This window comes from Calypte anna, chromosome 6 (genome assembly GCF_003957555.1).
Source record: "Calypte anna isolate BGI_N300 chromosome 6, bCalAnn1_v1.p, whole genome shotgun sequence".
NCBI lineage: Eukaryota > Metazoa > Chordata > Aves > Apodiformes > Trochilidae > Calypte > Calypte anna.
This window is the reverse complement of record NC_044252.1, coordinates 18101882-18124700: the sequence shown is the minus strand read 5'-3', so window position 1 is coordinate 18124700 and position 22819 is coordinate 18101882. Positions and strand designations below refer to the sequence as shown.

Genomic DNA, 22819 nt, shown 5'->3' with positions numbered 1-22819 from the left:
AGGCAAAATATCCTGTGGAATTTCTGAACAGCCCTTTTGCTGATGGTTCACTTTCGATTTGTGGAGGACTGAAGTGAGATCATCCTTCTGGTCTTGTATTTCTATGTTCCCATTCTTCTATTATTGTTACTTCTAAATCATAATTGTCCTGGGTTTACTATTTAGTAACAAATGCAAGGGTTTTGCAAAGTTTTGGCTTCCTGAAGAGGGAGCTTTCCCTTTGAAATCTGTTTATAAACGTGCAAAGTCATTCCCCGCACAAGTTTCTGTTTCAGTTTCACTTTGCTTTTTTGATACTGGGTTTCCATGAAACAGGAGAGTTTTGGTTTTCAAAGTAATTTCTGTTGGTTCATTTTTAAATCTTTTTCTTCCCCCTCACCCCAAAGCTGAGAAAGAATTGTTTTACACTACTCATGACACAGCCTTGTACGGGAGAGAAAGCAGCTGGTCACTGAAAGTGTACAAGGTGCAGAGTATAAAGATACCAGAACTTATCAGAGAGCAGCTAAGGCAGTGGCAATCATCTTGTTACCAGCATGAGATTCGGCGTACACTTCACTTCTGAGAAGCAAAGGTGAGAGCAAAAGGTGAAGCAGTGCTCATACAGCCTGCATGGTGGGGGGTTCCCCCAAGTGCAGCCCTAGTTTGAAAATGAAGCCAGAAGCAGAAGGCAATGGAAAACTCAGGTGTATTACCATGGGTCAGCAGAATTAAATGGCGTTCCATCCCTGGTCCAAGTACTTTATGCTTGATCAGATAGTTCTGTGCTGCACTGCTGCCTGCAATGCAGAGATAGACACACTCCTTTGAAAAACTGACTGCACAATATAATCAAGCCCTTTATTTGATGCGCAGTGTTCAAGTTAAGAACAGACTATATTGTATGCTAACAGCTAGTTATGGCAGTCTGGGTTCAGGCTTGAAGGCATCTTCTAAGGAGAATATGACTCATTGCTCAGGGACTTTTTTAAAAACATGCTCGTTATACTGAGGTTGGGGAATTCCAGTGTGATCAAAATAAAAATTCTTATTCTGTCTCACTGCTGCAAATTTATAACATTTGATGCCTTCATTTTAAGATCTGCCGAGTCCATACCAGTTATACTAACTGACCCACAGAAGCCCTGAGTTGTATAACCTTAGTTTCTGCCAGCCAGATGCCTCACTCTGAGAGATGAAGCCAGGAGACAAGAAATCCAAGGTTTAAGTCAAGCACCTGAAAACATACTTCTAAGCTACTTTCTATCTTCCTGGGAGGGACATGGTACAGGGAGCAGGGCTTGTGAAAGCACGGAGATTTCCTTCTTTTCTGCAGTGCTTGGCAGTGCTTCTGCATAACTGCAACCTAGGAGAGATGGCACACCACAGCTGTGCTGCTTTTCTGAAAGGCAGACATTTTATTCTCCTATACATGTGCAATTCACTGACACAGCAGGTCAGACCTGCATGCATACAGCACAGAGCCAAATCATTTATAAAAAGCTATGCCTTAATCAGCCCATGGGACATGGATATCAAACCACTCAGCTACAGCAACCTGAAAGTTTTCCTTTGAAGAGCAGCACAGTGTGAGGACTTTGGCAATATAGCAGTAGCTATTAGACACTTGGAAAATGCAAAAGGTTAGAGGAAAGAAGCTTCAAAATTTTTTTTTATAAAAAATGAAAACTTTTTAAAATGAAAGATACTGCTAGAGAAATCATAATTAGCCTTTGTTCATATAACTTCCTCGAATCAAACTACCAATGAAAATGACATTTAAAAGCTTTGTTATTTATTTTATTAAAAAATACAAATTCAGTCAGAAATATATTTCAAATGTTTACGTGCTGTGTCTCTTCCAAACTATTAGAGTAGGTTTTACTTTGTTCAGCATTATCATTATAGGAGTTTGTACTTTCCTGAGCATAGGTTTTGCTTTGTTCAGCATCATCACTATCAGGCTGTCCCCCTTCTTGACACTTGGAAAGAATTGGCTTTAGTTTATCCTCAATTTTATCAGCTGCAGCGCACATTTTCAACTCTCTCAGGCTGCGTATTAGCGTTCGATAGGCTCCTTTTATCCCGTGCTCTTGATACCACACTTGAAATAGCTTAACCTTCAGTTCATACGAATCATTTATATAGTCCTGAACAGTTTGATCTATTACAGGTTCTGATACTCCATGGTGACGAACGAATATCTTGATTTCTTGGAGTGTCATCTCTCCCACAATACAAGCCACATGGCTACTCAGGTCAACATCTAGAAGCATGAAAGAAAATTAATGCTCTCAGCACTTCTACATCACTGTTTCTTGTCACCTGTGGTCAGATTTTATACTTCCCCTATCCAAAACAGAATAAGTTTCAGGTATTCCCGACTCAATATGTTCTATATGTGATTTTTTACAATATATAGTGGGTCTGCTTAAACATGTTTCTATCAGATGCTAGGCAATTCACATATTAGGGTTGCCTATTCATAGAATCATAGAATCATAGAATTAGCCGGGTTGGAAGGGACCTCAGAGATCATCTAGTCCAAATGGAATCTCAGTTTCTTCTGTAACCTATTATGTTATTCTCTGTGTAATATTAGAGCCTGATTAAAGTGCCTTGTATACCTCCTTTGCTCAAAATACTGTTGGAAAAGGCCCTGGAACAAGTCATGTCTTTTGTTGTGATACATCCTTGAAGCTTATGTTCTCTTCCTATTGTGTGTTACTCCTGTGGATCTGCACATGAACATAGGTAGATGGTGTTTCTGCAGTCCCATTGCTGGGTGTGGGACTACACCATTATCATAATTATCCATAAGTTTAGAAGTCCATCTTCCTCCCTAGTGTCTCTACCATACCAAGAATAGAAATCCAACTGCTCAGTTAGAAATTCCTTCCTATACAACAGAAATTCCTAACAAGGAAAAATTTTCATGAGAGCACTAAATGAGAAATTTTCATGAGAACACTAAAACCCAATATGAACTGGCATTTCTCTAGCAAGTGTCCATTGTTGTGCTCAAATGACAGGTCTAGGCAGTGGTAAAATCAATACAGAAGTACCTGGTTTTTTAGTGTAGGATTTGATTGTCTGTATTTTTTTTCTTATACTGAATTTTGAGAAGTTTCTCATTTCTTACCTGTGTCTATGAGAGGTGAAGAAGAGAGTGGATCAGGCCAAACTGTTTGTGTGAATTTACTTTATGTAGAATTAGAACTTGTAATATGTGTTAATGAATTTGTGTTCATAATCAGTAGAATTCAGGGATAAACTAAGAAAGAAGTGACCAAAAGCAGATGAGACATGTCAAGACCCTAACGGGATTAAATTCTGTCTTGGAGATAATTAGAAGTGTAAGTCCTGGCACCACTGAGACAGCTGGGCACTGGGGGAGTGCAAACACCGGCACAAAAGGCAGGATGAGGCTGCCAGAACTAGCAGATAAGGGGAAGTTTTATTGCAAGGGTCCAATTATCCTCTATAACAAGGGGATGAAGTCATCAAGAGCAAAAAAGGTAAAAAGTTCAACCCTGAGGAAGACTTCGTTACTTCATCTGAAGACCCCCAAAGACCCCCGAACACATCCCCAAAAAGACAACTCCGCCCAGACTCCACCTGTTATGAATATGTATGTAAGGATGATGTAACCTACCCTTTTACTGTATAAATATCCTAACCCTTTCCCTTAACCCTTGGAACTCTTTGTCCAGCGCAAGCTGGGGGGGTTCCCTGGATCCGAAAATAAATACCTTTGCTGTTTAAAGACTCAAACTCTGTCTCTAAACAGTTTTGCTTGGCCTTTTTCGGCTTCAGAGGTATAGTCTCCTGAAAAGAAAAGAAAGGAAAAGAAAAGGAGAAAAGATTAGATACAAGGTCTATAAACCAGCATCCTTATATAGGATGATAAACACATTTAATGACACTTGACTTTTGTAAATTTTCTTTTTTCCATGACTCCCCTGTTCTCTGAGAAAAGGAATCAGATTGAATAAGCAGACCTCTTCATCTTGGGTAAGCTTCAGGAATCAACTCACAACTGCTATTGCCTAAAAGTATGCATGGGGACAGGTACCCTGAGTCAGTGGAGACCTGATGATTTATGAAGTCTTGAACTTGGTCATGTAACTTAGGAAGCAGATCAACAAATCCTGAAGAAATAATACAGTGTTTCTCTTACTTCTCCCCAAAGAGTCCTCATGGTGAAATTTACTTCATTAATATCACAGAACAGAGGCATGCACATGCTTGGGGAGTCCCAATGTAATTTAAATGGAACAAAGTTCCTGCATGAAGCAACTTTTTTTGTGATCTAATCAACAATACTTACATAAGGAGTTTCTCTGGGGACTACTTCATTTTGGTTCTGCTTGCTAGTACGACTCTTACGTTTCCTCCAGTCTGAAACAAAAAAGCTTTTATAAAATACAGGAAGTATATCTCTCTTTTGGACTCTAAGTATATAATACATCTAAGAAAGTAGCTGAATATCTTACTTAAGGGTATGATAGGAATAATGATTAGAAATCACTTACACCAGAATATCCCAGCTATTGCTAATAACATGATTATAGGACCAATGATCCACAATGGCTTTCCTGTTGGGACATTGAAAAAATTACATGAAATTTAAGCCAAGACATGCAAACGCAGCAATATACTCTAAATTTTAAACAGATTTAATCAGATTATAAAACCCTTTCTCCTGTCTCCTGACGGCAGAAGCCAGATATTTGTTGAAGTCTTACCTGTCATGAGTCACCCCTGGAAAGGAGTAACAACTCCTACAGCTGCACAGTGATGAAGGGAAAAGAGAAATCAGGAAAGTACTGCAAGTCAGTACAGGGTCCATAGGTATGATGCCCCTAGCTATCAGAAATCACTATGGGCCACTGTGTAGAACACACAGTAAAATTGCAATAGCCCCTCAAAATATAGCAGATGCTAGACCATGCTAGGTTTTTAAATTGTACCTTTGCTTCTGCACACAGTGTCTGAACTTGGAGTACACTGTTTTTCAATCATTCCACTTTCACATCTGCAGAAAACATGAACAAAAATTATTACAGGACTCGTTTCTCTCTTTATAAACTCTGTCAACAGAGCAAATAAAAACTTTTTGACACTTTTTATTAGCTAAATATTTCATATATCACGACGTTGGAGTTTTGAATTTAACAGGCATGAAAATTATATGGAAAGGTATGGGAGTGGAAAGAGGTGTGGAAATTATTTTCTGGATGCAATACTAGATCACACGAAAAAAACAGGGAAGTTTAGAAACCTAATTACATTTTCTGAAAAGTATATACAGACTTGATGGATATATACAAGTTTTTTTGCATGCCTTGGAAAGCCTGCATAGATGCAATTAAGTTGATTGAACTTAACAAGCTAAGTACAAAGGAAAACTCGTATGTATAACATGAAGTCATACATTACCTTAGCCCCTGTCTTGAAAGCGGCTGGAAAAAAAGTGAGATAATATGATAATAAAAATTTAATGATGAATTCATAAACTTACATGGTACAGGCATCACAGTGTGTACATGGTAAAGAAGAATTGCAAAAATAGTTTTTTGCACAGACGCATTCTGTATTCTGTACTGGGGTACAGTTCTTTGCAACCTCCAAACCTAAAAGAAATTTCTTACAGTTTGTTAGTTTGAAAAAAGTAGCCACAAAAGCAAGCCTCTGCTCACAAGCTCTTGCCCTCACTTACATGCTTTTAGCTTGGCCACTGTTGGCACTGGTGAGGTTTAATTGTAAGAACAACATAACTTTCATAAGAAGCCCTGCTGCTGGAGTACTGGAAATGCAGAGATGGCAAAGACACCTCTGCTGGCTGAGAGCTTAAAAGCCTGATCAAATAAAGTACTTGCTAGTGGAGGACTCATCTGGCACTGTCAAATGTTGTCAGCTTCTTTTTCCCACACAGAAGGAAACTCAGGAGATCACGCAGTGAATCTCCATGCTTGATGTCAGAGAGATAGGTTCTTTAGTCTCCCTGAAAGACAAGTTTCATCTCTTTTTGAGGACCTCCAATAGTGAGGAATTCCAGTCTCTTTTTAGGTAACATGTTTCCTGCTTAAGTATCAAAACAAATGAATTAATATTCTGCTGTCTTCAGCGTATATAATGGAGTTACCTCCATCAATCCAAAATTATTTCAGCATTAAAAATAACTTTAAGTGTAAAAAAAGTATCTAGCTACTATGAAAGATATTCTCATATGTATATAGGAATAGAAGTGAGTTTTTGAGTTACCAACATTCAGTGCCCTCCTGTAAGAGGAAAAGATTATCTTCTAAAATTTGATGAAGCTCTACTGTGAAAACAATGCACTAACAGTGCTGTTAATGAAAATATTACACATGAATGATTCCAAGGATGGTGTTCACAAAACTTCAGTGGTACTTTTCCTCCTGCTTAACGTTTTCAACTGCCTTCTTTTCAACTACCATATTTTCCATGAAGTAATGTGACGAGTCATCCCTCTACCCTTTCTTTTCCCTTCATTTTAACTAATACTTTCCTTTGTGGGACTATACAAAATGCTGAATTGCTTTGTTGTACTCAACTTCATAACTCAACCAAAATTGCTTCTTACAGTAGCTAATGACAGAAAGTTTTCTATGCATATGGAGATGATGACACAGGAAGGGGAAAGCACTAAAGGCTGGTTTTCCAGCAGGTGATTTGAGTACAACCACATTGGAGCTACAAGAGCTATCTTTCTGCCCATCAAACTTGATTGGGGATATATGGAATGAAAAATGATCATTTCCCAGTCCAGGTATACTAGAACTACAGAACAGCTGGAGGCACTGGTAGGAGATCATCTTAATAGATTAAAAAAAATATTAAAATATATGATTGGTATTTATGCAACAGAAAGTGAATTTCTGTAACCTGGTGTCTCCCAGCAGGTCCATGCACAAAGGGCTCATAAAATGACTAGGCAGGGATGGACCTCTAATGTTCTTTCTCTTGTCTGGATGCTGGTAGACTTTGAAGGGAACAGGCCATAGAAAGTAGACAGGTTTGTTTGTGTTTTCTCAAAATGGGATGGATCTCTTGCCTCTAATGCTTAATGCAGAATAGTGGGGTAGATGAATCACTCATCTGACCCAATAGGGTATACCTTGTGGCTTCATAATTTGACCCTATAACTCCCAACCATTTTGAATGTATAAAAGATATCATTCTATCAGCTCCAGCAATTTTAAATAATATTATGAATTACATGAAAGACTATGAAGGAAACCATTGGGGATTCTCCCTTCCCTGATTCTTACAACACCCTTTTCAACAGGGGGTGAGGAGAGTTATTCCTTGACTCTAAGTTGGGGTCTGCTTTGCAAGGACTGCTTTGGTTGAGCAATAGCAGATATAAGGAGAAATAACAGACCAATATAGCCTGTTCTTCTTACTTTGTGTCTGATGAAAGGGAATTTGGGGATAATCTTATAAATTTGTAATGAATTCCTTCATGTACTATCACTAAAACTTTTTAATCTGCACGCTACCCTCTATTCAGGAACGGTCAAGACCTTTAAGTCAAATCCTATATTAAAAAAATTCAGTGCTAGAGTTGCTATTTCTATATAAGTACCAAATGTCCTGTCACATGAAGTGCATCGCAAACACTTTTCCAAATCATTGACGTGATTTATGTATTCCTTTCCATTTTCACAGGGAACACAGTGCTTGCTAATATTTGTTGGGCAGTCAATATTTTTAACAAAACCTGTAGAGACAGAAAAGCAAGAATTAAGATTTGCAACAGGTTTGGCCAGAAGCTATCAGCTCTAAGAATTATATCAGACTTCCTTTTTAATCCTTCATACTTTTTTATTTACAACTATGGACACAGTGTATATTTTACACACATACATATATGCTCTTCAGGAATGTAGTATATATAGGATCTGATTATCCCTCATCTTCATCGAATTTAGGGATGAAGGAGAACACACCAAACAAATTTGTACATACAAAACTGGAAAACCTATGAATATATGAAGTCTCATTGGCAAAAGCCTGTGGCAAAAGCATCTGTCACAGATGCGAATGTAATTTTTAGCTGTTTTGTGACAACCATGTTGCGTGAAATCTATTTGAAATTAAAAGTTATTAGTGCACTGTGATCAAAAAATACTTATCAAGTTTCTGATGTCCATTAACAGATAAAGATACAGCTAGAATAAAGCACTGCATGCAGAAAACCACAGCATGCCCCCTAGCTATCCCAGCAGAAAGCAATTGTGAAGGTTGTAGTTTCCACTCTTTCTGACTTGTCAACAGTTTTATAGTGATACTTACCAGGTTCACATTTCTTGCAACACTTGACACCTGAATTGTATTCATCCAGGTTACACTTTATCTCCCTTTTAGCAATGATCCTCCTTTTAATTAATTTATTGTGTGCCACACGTGTTACAGCTTCAGTATAATTTTTGCACTGCGTTTCAGTAATTAAAACAGACACCTAGGAGAGAAGAATGGCAAGTTATAAAAAAAGAAATGCCAACCACTGTAGGTGTCTTCTACTACTAGTGCAGAGTTACATTGATATTGTTATTCTATTGCTAACCATATTGATATTCACCCCCTTATTAAAGCTGTTCATTACTTCAGAAGAGTTAATGGACAATAAGGACACAGATTTATTTGTATCAGCTCTATGACTGCAGGTACTAACTGTTTGAATATTAATGTTTGAGCACAAGCCCATACATCTAAATTGTAAGATTACCTCATATGCCTAAATAGAGTGCAGATTAGAGGAACTCATTATTTTTTGAAGACCTTTCTCTGCCTCACATCACAGTGCCTGAATATGCCCTTTTCCAGCCAGTAACACTAATCTTCCATAGAGACCTTCCTCAATTCAAATGGAATTTATATTAATTTCTTTCCACCTTACTATTGCTTGAAAACTGAACAGTTAATGATTCTTTGAAGAAAAAAAAAATCTTTGCCACAAATACCTGATTTCTAAAATTATCTTGTTCTCACTTTGTCTTCTAATTCAATTATTTTTCTCCTTAGTAGGTGATGCCTATATAATCCTAAAAGAAGTATCACTCTCCTTTTAAATTAATTGGCACCCTGATTCATGTTTTTGGATGCAGTCAAGTTAAAATGCACAGTGCTTGGTTTTGGTTTTTTTTCCTGCTACTTGTCAGCAGTAACTTTACTAGCTGACAGTGTCTTGCCTTTTTTCCTGGTAACAAGAAAAGAGGACCAGAGGCCATTTGTTTTTTTGCTCTGGGAGTAAGAAAGGGAAATGAGGATAGATGTGCTATAGCTTGCCTTCTTGTCAATGGTTCGGAGGGAATTGGGGTGAAATAGAAAGAAACTGCCAGGTCCTCATACCAGTGGCACACTGCATGGACTAAAAGTCCTATTAATCACAAGTTTGCTCACATTTTAAATCACCTTGCAAAGCATCTTGACTAGAATAATTGATTTTTAATTTTGCCTCGGACATTGCAAAGAAGCTAATTCTGAATGGTCAGTTATCTTCGAACATTTTAGAACTGCATCTTAATACAAATTTGTATCTGTTAATACTAAGAGCAAAGGACATGTATTTTTAAGGAATTCTCCAATAATGTTAGGACTGATTATATTTATTGTTACTTTTTAAAAAAATTTCTGCCTGGGTGATATTTGACAGCTCAATAATTCTTTATGACTGCAAGTGAAACTGCTTGGATGCTGACCATAACTTTAGTCAGATGCAGAAAACTCTTAAATTATCTTAAATATTAACTTACTGAAAAATGGGTCTGGCTTTCAAACTGGACTCTCAAACAGAGGAAGTGTTTTCTGTGGCTAATTAATTAAAGTAACCAATATGACCAGTAACAGATGATTTCTACAAGTAGTCAGTTCTTTTGATCCTGTAGTCTACTCAGAGATGGGATGGTGAAAAGCATTTTCTTTCCACAGTAGCCAACTTTAAAAAAATGTGTATAATATTAGGTACTAGATTGCAATTAAGAAGGAGGAGCTTCGACTGCTGAAAAAGCAGTAGAGCATTTGAGGAATGGTGGGTATGGACACTCAGCCCACGACTTGCCCCATTCAGTGTTCTGACTCTCTTCCTTTGTTGCCAAAACTTTGAGGGTGTTTTTCTCCAAATCCCAACCTAATGATGTTAAAATTAATGCAGGATCTAAACAGAAAATGTCAAATCAACGTGTCATAGCAGCATCATTTGTTTTCCCTTTGCCTGGGGGAAATACCTTACTAAAAACTGGAACAGAAAGTCTGACTGACTCCATAATAACTGTTCTTTAGAGGCAAGCATCTGGTCTGGCCTGGTTTGCCTTGAAGCAGGGTGAAACCTCACAACTCCATTGCTCCTCTGCCATGTGCTGGACCAAGGGAACGGATTGCCACAGGACAATACTGGATGGAAATGTTTTTTCCTGACTCTCTGAGTTGGAGGGTCATCACACCCCAACTGGACTGCCCACCTTGAGGCCCTGAGGAGCAGATGTGTTTAGAAGCAAGACAGTTGCTGGGGTGCAGAGGTGCTGGGGCAGCATGAGGGCTTGTGGGTCCCCTGAGGAAAACTGATGGAACATGAAAACTTCCAGTCCTGAGGGCCAGTACAGGCCAAAGCAAATACTGCTCATGCAATAAGGAAGTTGACGGGGAGAAATGACTTATTCATCTCCCTGCACTGATGGAGGAACTGAACAGGGCTGGCGAGGAGCACAGCACCAGCCCCACCACCCACTCCCTGCTGTGCTCCAACATCACAGCCCAGCCCCGGATCCAAGGAGCCTGCCCAGGCTTGGTGCACCTTGCCTGCCCCCCTCCCCTTCACCAGCACTTGTAGCCACACCTGGAGAAGCCAGGACACCTGCATCCTGCTTCCAGCACCCAAATATCTGCTTTCTTCACCAGACAAGGCAAGACTTTTTTTTTTTTTTTTTTTTTTTGGATGGAAAACCATGTGCAACAGCACAGAGAAGACAGTGAAGATAACCACAGCTCTCACAGAGTGTGCATACAAAAAAATGTCCAGCGTCATGCAGAAAAGGGGATATAATCACAGAATCACAAAATTTTCATGGTTGGAAAAGACCTCTGGATCAGAGTCCAACTGTCAACCCAGAAACAAACACCATGCCCACTACAGCATGTTGTGGAGTGCCACATCTACACAGTTTTTTAATAGCTCCAGGAATGGTGACTCCACCACTTAGCCCTGGGCAGCCTGTTCCAGCATCTGACTACTCTTTCAGTAAAGAAATTCTTCCTCATACCTAGTCTAAACCTCCCCTGGTGCAACTTCAGACCATTTTCAGACCATTTCCTCTAGTCCTATCTTTACTTACTAGAGAGAAGAGGCCAACATCCATCTCGCTACAACCTCCTTTCAGATAATTGTAGAGAGTGATAAGGTCTCCCCTCAATCTCCCCTTCTCCAAACAAACCCAATTCCCTCAGCCACTCCTCACAGGACTTTTTTTTCCAGATCCTGCACCAGGCAGTGTCTGCTTCTAAGACTGACTATGATTGATGTCCACTGCTACCACTAAACAATGGCATGAAGAACCAAGACCACCCCCTAGCCCCAAAAAACATCCTGCCCTGAAAAAAAAAGGAGCAAAACCGTGAGATCTGGGGCCCTCCTTTGGGTAATCATGGAGCACACTTGTGTGACCAAAATCAACCATACTAAGTACTGCATGCCAGGAAACATTTCTGAATGACTAGTGTCAGTAAAAGTTAACTGAGTTTTTTTCTCATGTTTACTGGATGCCTGCAACACAGTGTGGGCACAGATGCAGCCTTCCCTCCCGTAAGCAAACCTCTCTGCCTCTTGCTTGGGCATTTATACAAACAAGTTATGGTGATACAGTGAGGGGGGGCATAAATTTAAGACTTTTTCATAAAAGGCCTCCACTGTTGGTCACAGAGATGAAGTTCCAGGTACACTTACGAAAACTGAGGATCACTTCTCAGAAGTTGACATATAAGCAGCACCAAACACCTACATTAGCTCTGCTCACAGGAACATCTCACACTCCCTTCCTATACACAGAACAATGAGAAAACTGTGAAGATTTTTTAGCTTTCAGCATAGCACCCTTTATTCAAACTTTTTTCCTCTTCCTGCATTTTCAGCTCTTCATTTATTTGCTGAGGTTTTCTTGGTGTCACTGAGCAGCAAGTGCTAACAGCAGAAAGGAAGCACATTAGGGCCTTTCACAGGGCAGGGCTGATAGATGCTTTTTTGTGATATGTACATTCAAATAAATTGTGGCTGTATGTTTTCAGACTAAAATGACTCACAGAGGCTCTCTCCTGCCTTTCTTATCTTAATCTAAAATGCAGTTGTCATATATAAACTGAAGACTTAGGCTGAACTGAGCAGTCAGTGGGAATCAGAACTATTCAGCTGACCTTAGAAGAATCCATAAAAATTATCACAAGCCCAAATTTTTAAATTTCTCTCCTTCCATTGCACTGCTATTTTCTTGGGTTTTCTTCTTTTGCCTAGGCTTTTAGGAGGCCTTTCCACCTAACCTCCTTTGCTCCTACAGTCTTCTAAAATGCTTTCACCAACAGGCACCTGCTAAGGACACTTCATAAACCTGTCTCCCTCTGTCATTCCAAGGTAGAGTGACATGAACAAACCTGTGTGATTCTGGGGACTCCCAGGCCTCAAATCCTTCCTGTATCACAGTAGTCTTCATAATAGGTCAACTTATCAAGTAAAATGTTTCAGTGGACCTACATTTGGGGGATGTAATCTCATCTTTGGAAGTGTTTGGACATGTTATTTGCATACAGGACTTCTTAAAGCTTTCTAACTATTAACCGTGAGAAAAAAAATTGCTTCTGCTTTCTCCTGTTTTCTTTATAATACACTTTATATTTATCAAATCACTTCTCCCATTTATAATCCATAGATGCCTATGGATGAGAAGGCTGATGCCTTCAGAACATGGTGACCTTTTTTTTCTCCACTCCACATTTGTCACATGGGAATAAGTGCATGAGCTCATCAGGGGCTTTCTAAGTGTTAAGCAGGGGAAGAGGGAATTTTTCTTGCTTTTTTGCCTAGTGGGAGTTGAGAAAAACTTTGATTTGCTTCTGGTACTTCTGACAAATGGTTGCTAGAGTTAGCTCCACTTTAATACAGTTGTTAATGCAATTAATCTCCTTTGCATTAACCCTGTCAGTATGGCTTTTTCAGAGAGTAGGTAATTTTACACTGCTTGTTAAAAAGATTTTCTGCTCCAATTCTTTTACAATGATAACCAATTTCTGCTTCCAGTATCTCCAGCATAATTTTTCCAGCAATGCTCTCCAGCATTCTTCCCCCATCTCTTTTTTTTCCCACGAAGAAGATAATTGTTAACACCAAATAACCACTAAAAATAGTACTTCATGTTCTAAAATCCTACATGAGAAGGATAAAAAGAATCCAGCTCCACTTTCTGAAGCCCAGCAACGGGAGTTGGTATTTCCCCACAACCACAAGAATCCTGAGATTATTCAAATTTAAAGTGAGATGCGTGTGGTCACTGCCTGGGGGAGGAAAAAGCCTCCGTAACTGTCCAGTAACTGCTTAAAATCATTACTGTCCAAATTCACTCCATTACTACTTCACATGTCAGCCAACTTACATGTGAATTACCACAATATACTGGGAGGCAGGGCTGCTATGATTGGTTATTTTGTGTTTTTTTGTTGTTGTTGTTTTTAATTAATTTTGTTGTTTAGGATTACTGTAGTAATGAACACCTAAAAAAATACTATAAAATTAGGGAGACTCAGAGCAATATTAACAGCTCCCACCTCTCTTTGGTGTTTTGACTAAGAAAGACTAAGATGTAGACAGTGTAGAAATCTAGCAGCTCCTCCCTTTTTTCCTTTTGTAACACCATAGTTTTCTTGGTATTTTCTCTTTGTTCAGTGAGTTGCCTTAAAGATAAAGGTAGTTAACTGTGGAAACATACATGAGTACATAATTTTTTCCAGACATGAGGACTTTTCACTTGAGTCTTGGGTCATGCCATGACTTAATAATTTTTTTTTTTGTATAGGTATACATTTAAATGCTTGTATTAGTTGACTGGAAAATGAGAAAGAAGAGTCACTGCAGTAATGCAGGAGTTGTTTTCAAAGGTGTGTCTTTTAATTTTCCAGAAAACTGCCTGCTCTGTAGTCATATGAGACAATTACAAAATATTTAGAGAACATACCACTCTCTTAAGATGGGCTGTTCCTTTGGAGTGTTCCTGAGTGGTATGTGGTTTTGTTTTGCAGCAAAAATTTAGATGTTTTCTAATTACATAGGCCATCACTATTTTGCTTGACTATCCTTGCTCCTACTTCAACATATATTTTTCTTGCAAAATTGAGGTCTCATTCAACAAAATACTTTCATATTTGGATTTATAAATAGTATAATAACCTGCTAATTAAAAAAAAAAAAGAAGTATATGAGAGTGCCACAACCTAAGTACTGAAATTTGGAAACAAGTGTAAAATAATAATAGTAATTATATTTATTCTCTGGAAGCACTGTGATAAGAAAGAGTGTTTTTTACCTTACTAGCCTTCTGAATAGTTCTAAGAGACTCATTTAGACTGACACATTCACTAGTTATTTGCCCTTCTGTATAGGAACATACAATATACACCTCTGTTATCAGATGAAAATCCTTCTTTGTGTTTACCTATACTCTGATTTCTTGTGCAGGGGCATGGATATAACCCTCTGAATCACTTTATTTTACTACGTGTTATGTGGTAAATCAGATCAGAATTTGAATAGTTTTTACATTACCATCTTATTTTTACCTGCCAAACCCTTTAACAAATTGCACTCATTAGCAATGTAACCATACCGTGAAGAGATTTTGACTGTGTACTCCAGTGAGTTCTTTCAGAAAGAGGTGAGAATTTGGGCTGGTGAAGCAATGCACAGAGCATCCACGCTGCCACTCAGGCAGCCCTCTGCTCTGCAGCTTACTGACAGCTGCCTGATCCCCACTATCCAGACCCTGGGCTCCCAGAGCAGGGCTGCTTTGGGCTGCTTTGGTCTGCTTTGGGCTGCTTTGGGCAGCTCTGCCAGGGCACAAACAGCCTCAGTGCATCTGCACCTGCATGTACCTGGGTCTCCTGCCCAGGAGCTGGCTGCCCCTGCAGCTTTTTGGCCTAAGGCGTCAGTACCAGTGGAGATCCCTGTGCTGCAGACACTGAAACACCTCCTCACCTTCCTTGTTGACAGTAGCTCTTCAAAATGAGTGTTGGCAAAGGTAACTTTATTGACGACAAAGTTAGACACGTGACCTAAGATCTGATGCTGTAAAGACTTACACTGTGCATGCAGAATTATTAAGCCAAGAAAGGAAAGCTCCACTGAACTATTCAGTAGGTCCTCAATGCCACCAGACCTGGACTTCTTTAGCTTTTACAGTGTCACCATCAGAAGTGGACCAAAACTCCTCCCCAGGCGCTCACTTTTATATCGCTTCACCAGGTCACTTTGTTACAGAGGCCTGAGGTGCACTGAAGTCAGCATTCATTACTAATGCGGTCTTTCCCAGGGCAGATACACAGCCACAGACCTAAGTCCACTGTCCTTGCATGGCCAGCATCTCCGGCCGGGTCTGGGCGCCTGCAGACACGCCAGCTGTCCCTGGGTCCCCGCAGCTATGACACAAGACCTAGCACCCATATGCATCCATCGAGCTTCTCTTTCCCTTTGCTTTTCCATAATAGAATCATAGAATTGGCTGGGTTGGAAGGAACCTCAGAGATCATCAAGTCCAACCCTTGATCCATTACTGCTGCAGTTACCAGACCATGGCACTGAGTGCCACATCCAGGCTCTTTTGAAATATCTCCAGACATGGAGAATCCACTACTTCCCTGGGCAGCCCATTCCAATGTCTGATCACCCTCTCGGTAAATAAATTCTTTCTAATATCCAACTTAACCTCCCCTGGCACAACTTAAGCCCATGCCCTCTTGTCTTGCTGAGAGTTGCCTGGGAAAAGAGACCAATCCCCCCCTGGCTCCAACCTCCTTTCAGGGAGTTGTAGAGAGTGATGAGGTCTCCTCTGAGCCGTCTCTCCTCCAGGCTGAACAGCCCTAGCTCCCTCAGCCTCTCCTCATAAGATCTGTGCTCGAGTCCCTTCACCAGCCTAGTTGCCCTCCTTTGGACCTGCTCCAGGACCTCGATATCCTTCCTAAACTGAGGGGCGCAGACCTGGACACAGTACTCGAGGTGTGGCCTCACCTGGGCTGAGTACAGGGGCAGAATCACTTCCTTGGACCTGCTGGCCTGATTCCCTCCACCTGCCCCCCTAAGTGACTAAAACCATAAAGTGCCTAAATGCAAACGTGCGTTTCTCAAAGGAGAGCGGGGAAAAAAAGACGCCTAAAGCAGTTAGTTCAAATCTCGGAGGAAACTTTGTGGCGTCCGGCGGCTCCCGGCCCCCGGCAGCGCTGCCGGCACCGCGCCCCGCAGCACCCGCGTCCCCCCCGGCGGTGGCTGTGCCAGGCGGGACGGGGCTGGCCCCGCCGCCGTCCGGTGCCGAGCACCAGCCCTTCTCGCTCGCCCGCTCGCTCGGGCAGAAACTTACGAGGAGCAGGGGAAGGAGTCCCTGAGCCATGCCGCCGCTGCCCGGCCTTGTCCTCGGCAAAGCGAAAGTGATACATCCTGCCAGAGCTGCCGGGCCCGCGCCCAGTCCCTCCCCCGGCTGCGGGGGAGGAGGGGGAAGGGAGGTTGGAGGGGCCCGCAGCCATCCCGGATGAGCCCGCGGGTTTAGGACGGCAGGCAGCCCCCGCTCTCTGGGCTGAGCTGCAGGCGGCAGGCAGGGCCACGCCGGCCCCGCTTTACTGTCGTGGGCACGACGGTTTCCACGAGGGTCTTAAGTTTTCGGGCAGTATGTGGTCGGATGCATCCGCTTGGCAGCACCTGAATGCCAGACATGCCTCTGAGGTCATGAAGCAAAATGCCAAGAGAGCTTGGGCTGTGTATGAATTATTTGCTTGATGTGCTTCAGTTGGTGGGTAGAGCAATTGCATCCCCACCAAGGGCAGAAACTCCAATTTTGCAGTATTGGTAAGGACAGGCTTGGGGCAGGGAGTCCTGAATCCGTAGGAGAAGTCATTCAGAGTAGCAGGAGAAAGAAGAAAGAGGAAGGAAGAAGGAAGAAAAAGAAAGAAGAAAGAAGAAGGAAGGTGGTTTGTAGTCTACAAACACTGCAGCATTGCCTTTTCCTGTCCAATTGAAAGGATTTCTCAAGACTGTGACTTCTATTTCCAGTCACTCCTTGTTTTTTTTTTCTGCTGCAGCACAAAGCTCTGCCGAGTTTTTTTCAAATACCTTACTGAGGTGTTTGTGGTTTGTCCTAAAACCAAAAGCTAACTTGATTGGGCCATCAGTGGGTATCACGTCGCATTTGGTAACACCTCTGTGTGCTTCTTGCCCTAATTGCCTGATATTTTGCACTGATGTAGCTAACATCTACTAGACACATATATATTGTTTGTACTTCTCCCCAGAGGAGTGATGACAGCTTGCAGGTATCTATTTTGCAGCCAAGTGTTTTTGTCTTGGTAGGGAACTTTGAGAGACGTTTGTGAAGCCACCAGATTTGTGTCAAAACAATAGTGTCTGCATATTACTTGGATTCATAGCTCATAATTTTACCTGTTTAGATTTTTTTAATATATGTATAGTGGATCTAAACCAATAGACAGCATGCCATGTGTTCAGAGGATTTTTTGCTTGATGTTTGACCATCCTGAGCTTGGATCCATGAGTGCTGCAATGCCACTGTCTTTGTCTTTGCAGTGTTCCTTGGGCTGAAGCAGCTTTTTTTGGCTAGTAAAACAGGCAGTCTTGGCTATTTGTTTTTATTCGCCCTTCATCTAAGCTTAATTCATGTGTCACTTGAGGGGATCTAAAGGGTACAAGACGCTGCACTTTTTTTTTTTTTCCTCCATAGCAGGTGGTCTTGCAGCTTTCCTAACATGCCAAGAGGGGTCAGACTGCGACCGGATCGAACTCCCGGAACAGTTAGCACACGGGAGACTGACTTTCTAGTTCCTTTGCAGTTTCACCTATAAAAATACAAGGTTTTAGAAACAAAGTGAACATTTTGATTAATTCACTGTGCTTTTTTAAATTTTTGTGGTTTTTAGGGCTTTTTTGTGTTTGGTTTGATTTTTTCCTTGTTTGTCTATCTCCACATATGTGCACCAGTCATAGGAAGGTCTGTTCAAGCTGCAAAACCACCAAAGGAATTATTGTGGACACACTCAACTGCAGTGTTCTGGCTTTGAGACTTTCTGAGTTACAATCTTTATTCATGCCCTAACTGGAATCAAACCTTTTTTCCCCTCTCCAGAAGCCTACTTGCATTTAGAGAAACTCAGGGTGTTATGACCCTATGAATTGTTATGCTAACTTAATTAGTCTCCAAATCTAAAATTTTCAAGGTGAAATAAAACATGTCTGAGGGCCCAGAGTCCTGTGCACTGGTATCATCTCAAAATGTTGAAAAATAATTGAGGAGGAGGACACTATAAGATCTGACTTTCTTTCCACTAATTTCTTTATTAAAATGTTACGGACTTATTTATTTATTTATTTATTTATTTTAAGTATATTGTTGTGATTGTTGCTTTTTTCTAATACTTGGTTTAGATTTGTTTTGGCATATGGGTAAGCAGCAGTTCTTCTGTAGTAGGACTGGGTGAAGAGATTAATGTAGTGTAACTTAACCACAGTTGTTCCATCAAACTTTAATTCTCTTTTGGCCTACAGTACATATTAGAAGATCATTGCACTTTTTACAGAGATACCTTAAGATAATAAATGTAGGAGCTGTTGAATTCAATAAGGGTTATAAACTCCTTACTATAGTTGTCTCCATGTTGGCTTTGCTTTTCCTTGTCATGTATATGTTAACTTATTCCCCTCTTATTTTAGTAGACAGGAAATTTGCATTGAGATGTGGATTGGCAGATAGAGCTTAATTGGTCTGTAAAGGGAGGAAAATAGAAGAGAATACAGAATAGATGTTTTGGGGATACTTAAAATGAAACATTTTATGTGATTCATGTTTTGTAAAAAAACTGAAATTGAAAGCTCACAACTTAATAATTTAGCCCAAAGTAGAGTAATAAAATAAAACTAAAAAAACTCTGCGTTTGTTTTTACTTTGCTTTTTTGTTTTGCCTCTTTCCACTCTCATGTATGCTCAGGGAAACCTAATTTTGTTTCAGATATTAGGCTGAGTAATCCATTGCTCACACAAATCTGTTGGATCTCCTTCATAATTCATAATTCTTAATTCTATTAAAATTATAATCTTTTTCCATCCAGTAGCTGCACCACTTACTTTATGGTCTTGTGTACCATAAATGGTCTGTAACTGCTATAGCCATCAGCTGTCTTGTTGCAGTGTGATGTGGCTGCATTCTGACAAATGGAGGTTACCTTCCTCTCTTTTTAAGATAATATTTATATTCATCTGGGTTAGTGGTACAGTGAAAGGTTCTTGGTCAGATGATGTGGTAGCAACGCAGTGTATTGGTTCGAATATCCTGTTCTGTGGGTGGAGAAGCTGACGTGGTGGCACAGAGGTATGAAAGCAGTGTGTGATTGGAGAGGCTCATGAACACCCTGTGGGTGGCTGGTTTGTTCTTTTTTTTTGGTAAGGGTGCTGCATGGTGTTACATCAAATCTGATCAGGGAGTTCTGGCATGCATCATGTTCCTGTTAGATGTAATAGTGAGTTAGAAGTAATAGTGAGTCGATACACTGGCCTGTGGAGCCTTAGGTACTCATGTTTATCTAAACCAACCACACTAACAACAAAACAGAGTGGAAACTGAAACTCCTACCAAGTCATTTGTACCTCTAACAGTTCTCCTCAGGGAAGGGTGACAAAGGAGAATTGGGAATAGTCCCTGTCACTCTGAAAGAAAGCTGAAACAGATGCATATCCTTTCTCTTGCAATTCAGCTTCCTGATAAAACCCTGGACCCATGCTTCTGTTCAGCAGACCTGGTTTGATGACGTCAATGCATTCTTCACAGCAGGAAAAAAAAAAATTTTTTTAAACAAATTGGGCATTTCCTTAGACTGGAAAAGCAAATTGGATGGATGCCTGGTGTCTTCTACAGCCAATCAGTATAACCTTACCATAAATGTAGATGTGTTTCTATCTGAGGATTGCTTATTGACTTAATTTTAGCCAAGGGACCATCTTGTCCCAGTCCTCTGTGTATGTACTCTACCAGTGAATGCTGAGATTCTGATGGCTGCATTTCTTAGCTAATACTTTGCACATCATGCTGGCTCACTTAAAATTTGACTTTGTGACTTGATGTATTAAATACACTTTTTAAAAAATGTTTTGCAGAGCTCTGTCTCCCTCCAGAATTTGCAGCAGGCAAGGTTGCCTTGGTCTGTTAAGTTCCCAGATAATATTTTTCTTTTTTTCAGTGTTTTTCAGATTAATAATTTCTCAAATACTTTGTTAAAGCCAGGTATAGCAGAAGAGGCATCCTTTCTGCATTTCATGGAAGCTGCTTCTCCTGCTATCAGCCAGCTCACACGCCAGAACAGGAGCCCAGATTGGGGGATTGCAGAGGGATGCATGGCAGAAAGAGCATTTCTGGTTCCCTGGGATGGGCCAGCACAGTTTGGTGCCAGCACAGGCTATAGCTTATCAGACCCAGGTTTCTCGTGCATTCTTCCCAGCTTGGAGGTGCTCAGAAAACCCCTCTCTGGAGGTAGTCTGCTGAGAGGGGAGCAATTCCTCAGTTTTGTGTGAGAAATGATGAGGGATTCTCATTCCTTTGCTGTAGTGGTGTAAGGAAATTGTCTTCTTGATACGAGGTTTTGGACTGGGTTCTTAGATCTCTTTGAATCACTTTATTGAGCCATGATTTTTCTTGAGATCAATGGCAATTTTGATGTTTTTTTGAGTGAAGCAACTATTTCACTACATGTGCATAAAGTGTTTACAAAGGATTGTTTTATCAGCAGCTGGGGTCTTGCCTCCAGGAGGCAGGGCTTACCATCCATCCTCATGAAGCAGAAGCCACATCTGCAAGCCCAGAACGTAAAATCAAAGTAACAGGGAAGTTTTAGCCCCTGTGAAAACAGTAGCTTGTATTGTGTAAGAAGACCCTTTTTCCCAAGTGTGGTCGTCCCTCATTCCCTCCCGCCCATTTTCCTGTGGCCTGGCTGTTTGTAATGCAAGTGGTGCTGAGTTATTAATGCTATAAAATACTATAGCACCACTGTTTTATTTAAATACAGTTCAGAAAGGGGGACGTGCTTGTGTGGAGGACTTGCTAATTGCATAATTTTCTCCTTTTATTAAACAACGTGTTCATGCTTTGTAACACAGGCTGATCAGAGTGATGAGGAAAGATTTATATTTTGTTGAAGAGGTCTTAGCATTTGACCTCGTAAATTAATTCCCAGAGACAGCTAAATACAATGCAGTAAGTAACAGGCTCTAATTAGGAAGCTGGAAGAGCTGTGTGTAGTTCTGGTATACTGATGTGGAAGCTATCCAGGCATTTTTAAGATCCATGGGTAACAGTGTTTTGTTTTGCAGCAGTAAAAGATGTTTCTACATCTAGTCAGGAAGTTACTAGCAAGGAACTGAAAGAAGAGAAACTTGGGAATTACTTACAGGACTGATAACACGGTAAAAACCATAATTCTGACAGAAATATACAAAACCTTGTGTTTTATTTAGTGCTGTTACTGACTTGCAAGAAGAACAGAACATCAATCAGCAGGCTTTAGCATTGTCTGCCTATAGGTATTTTTGAAGTCCTGAAACTTCAGGGGAAGCAGTGCTGTCAGCCTTCAGTCTGTGGAATGGAGATCTGTGTGCCTAAAGAGCTGTGTCTGTGCTGTGTTTGTGGGTGCAATGTATTTGTCTGGGCAATACAGACCAGTATTTGTGATCTCATTAAGAAATGGATCAAAAAGCAGTTGAGGTTGGAGAAATCTCTAGGCTAGGCCCCAAATTATACCCCAGTCCTGACATTCTTCAGACCCCATGAGGCCAGTGGTACAAGGATCTGTCTTGAAATGGGCTGAAATGAGCAAAAGCTTTGCAGAGTTCTGTGCTTTTCATTATTTCTGTAGGATGGGTATGTTTGTTTCAAAAATACGTGTCTGAATTTCTCGTATGATCATAAAAAACCAAAATGCTGTTCTTTGGTCTAATAGGAAATTTGAGAAAAAATTTGAAGGTAAGCATGTAAAAAAAGCATCTAGTGGAAGAGGAAAAAACAAAACCCTAAATTTGGATGGAAAATGCTGGCATTCTGTCAGAAACCCAACCAAATTATTGAATAAAAATTGCATGCTTTTCCATAGTTCTTATTGAATTTCTGTAAGAAAGAAGAATAATAAAATCCCTTACATAACTAAGATGCATCTGCAAATCAAAGGTGAAAAACTGGTCTGCTTCAAGCTTCTTGTGAGGCTTGAGCATAGTTTGGGGAGAGGTTTAGAAACTGAATGTGCTAGACCATGAGTGCTGAGTTTCTGGTGGGTAAGTGACTGCCCATCACCAGTTGGCAGACTTCTGGAGACCATGGGAGAAAGCAGGAGGGTCCTCCAGGCCCCAGCAGCAGCCAGGATGTGTGCAGGAAGGTGTGACAGGGCAGGGTGACACTGCTCACAGGGCACAGGAGAGCACCAGTGGAGTCCTGCCCCTCTGGGGTGATTTAGGTACCACTTGGCTGGGTACATTTGCCTGCAGCTTGTTTGCATCAACCAAAATGCCATTCAGCAAAAGTGCAA

General features: G+C 40.7%; 1 protein-coding gene across 1 annotated transcript; it reads right to left on the bottom strand.

Moving 5' to 3' along the window:
- Positions 1-1763: 1763 nt before the first annotated feature.
- FAS (Fas cell surface death receptor) lies at positions 1764-21073 on the bottom strand. The gene is made up of 10 exons (XM_030453225.1): positions 21067-21073; positions 16611-16897; positions 8305-8470; positions 7595-7729; positions 5504-5615; positions 4953-5017; positions 4515-4577; positions 4310-4380; positions 3732-3759; positions 1764-2245 (listed from the first exon to the last, which is right to left on the bottom strand). Exons 1-10 carry the CDS (start codon positions 21071-21073, stop codon positions 1815-1817), a joined length of 1365 nt encoding a protein of 454 aa, XP_030309085.1. The 3' UTR covers positions 1764-1814.
- Positions 21074-22819: the final 1746 nt, after the last annotated feature.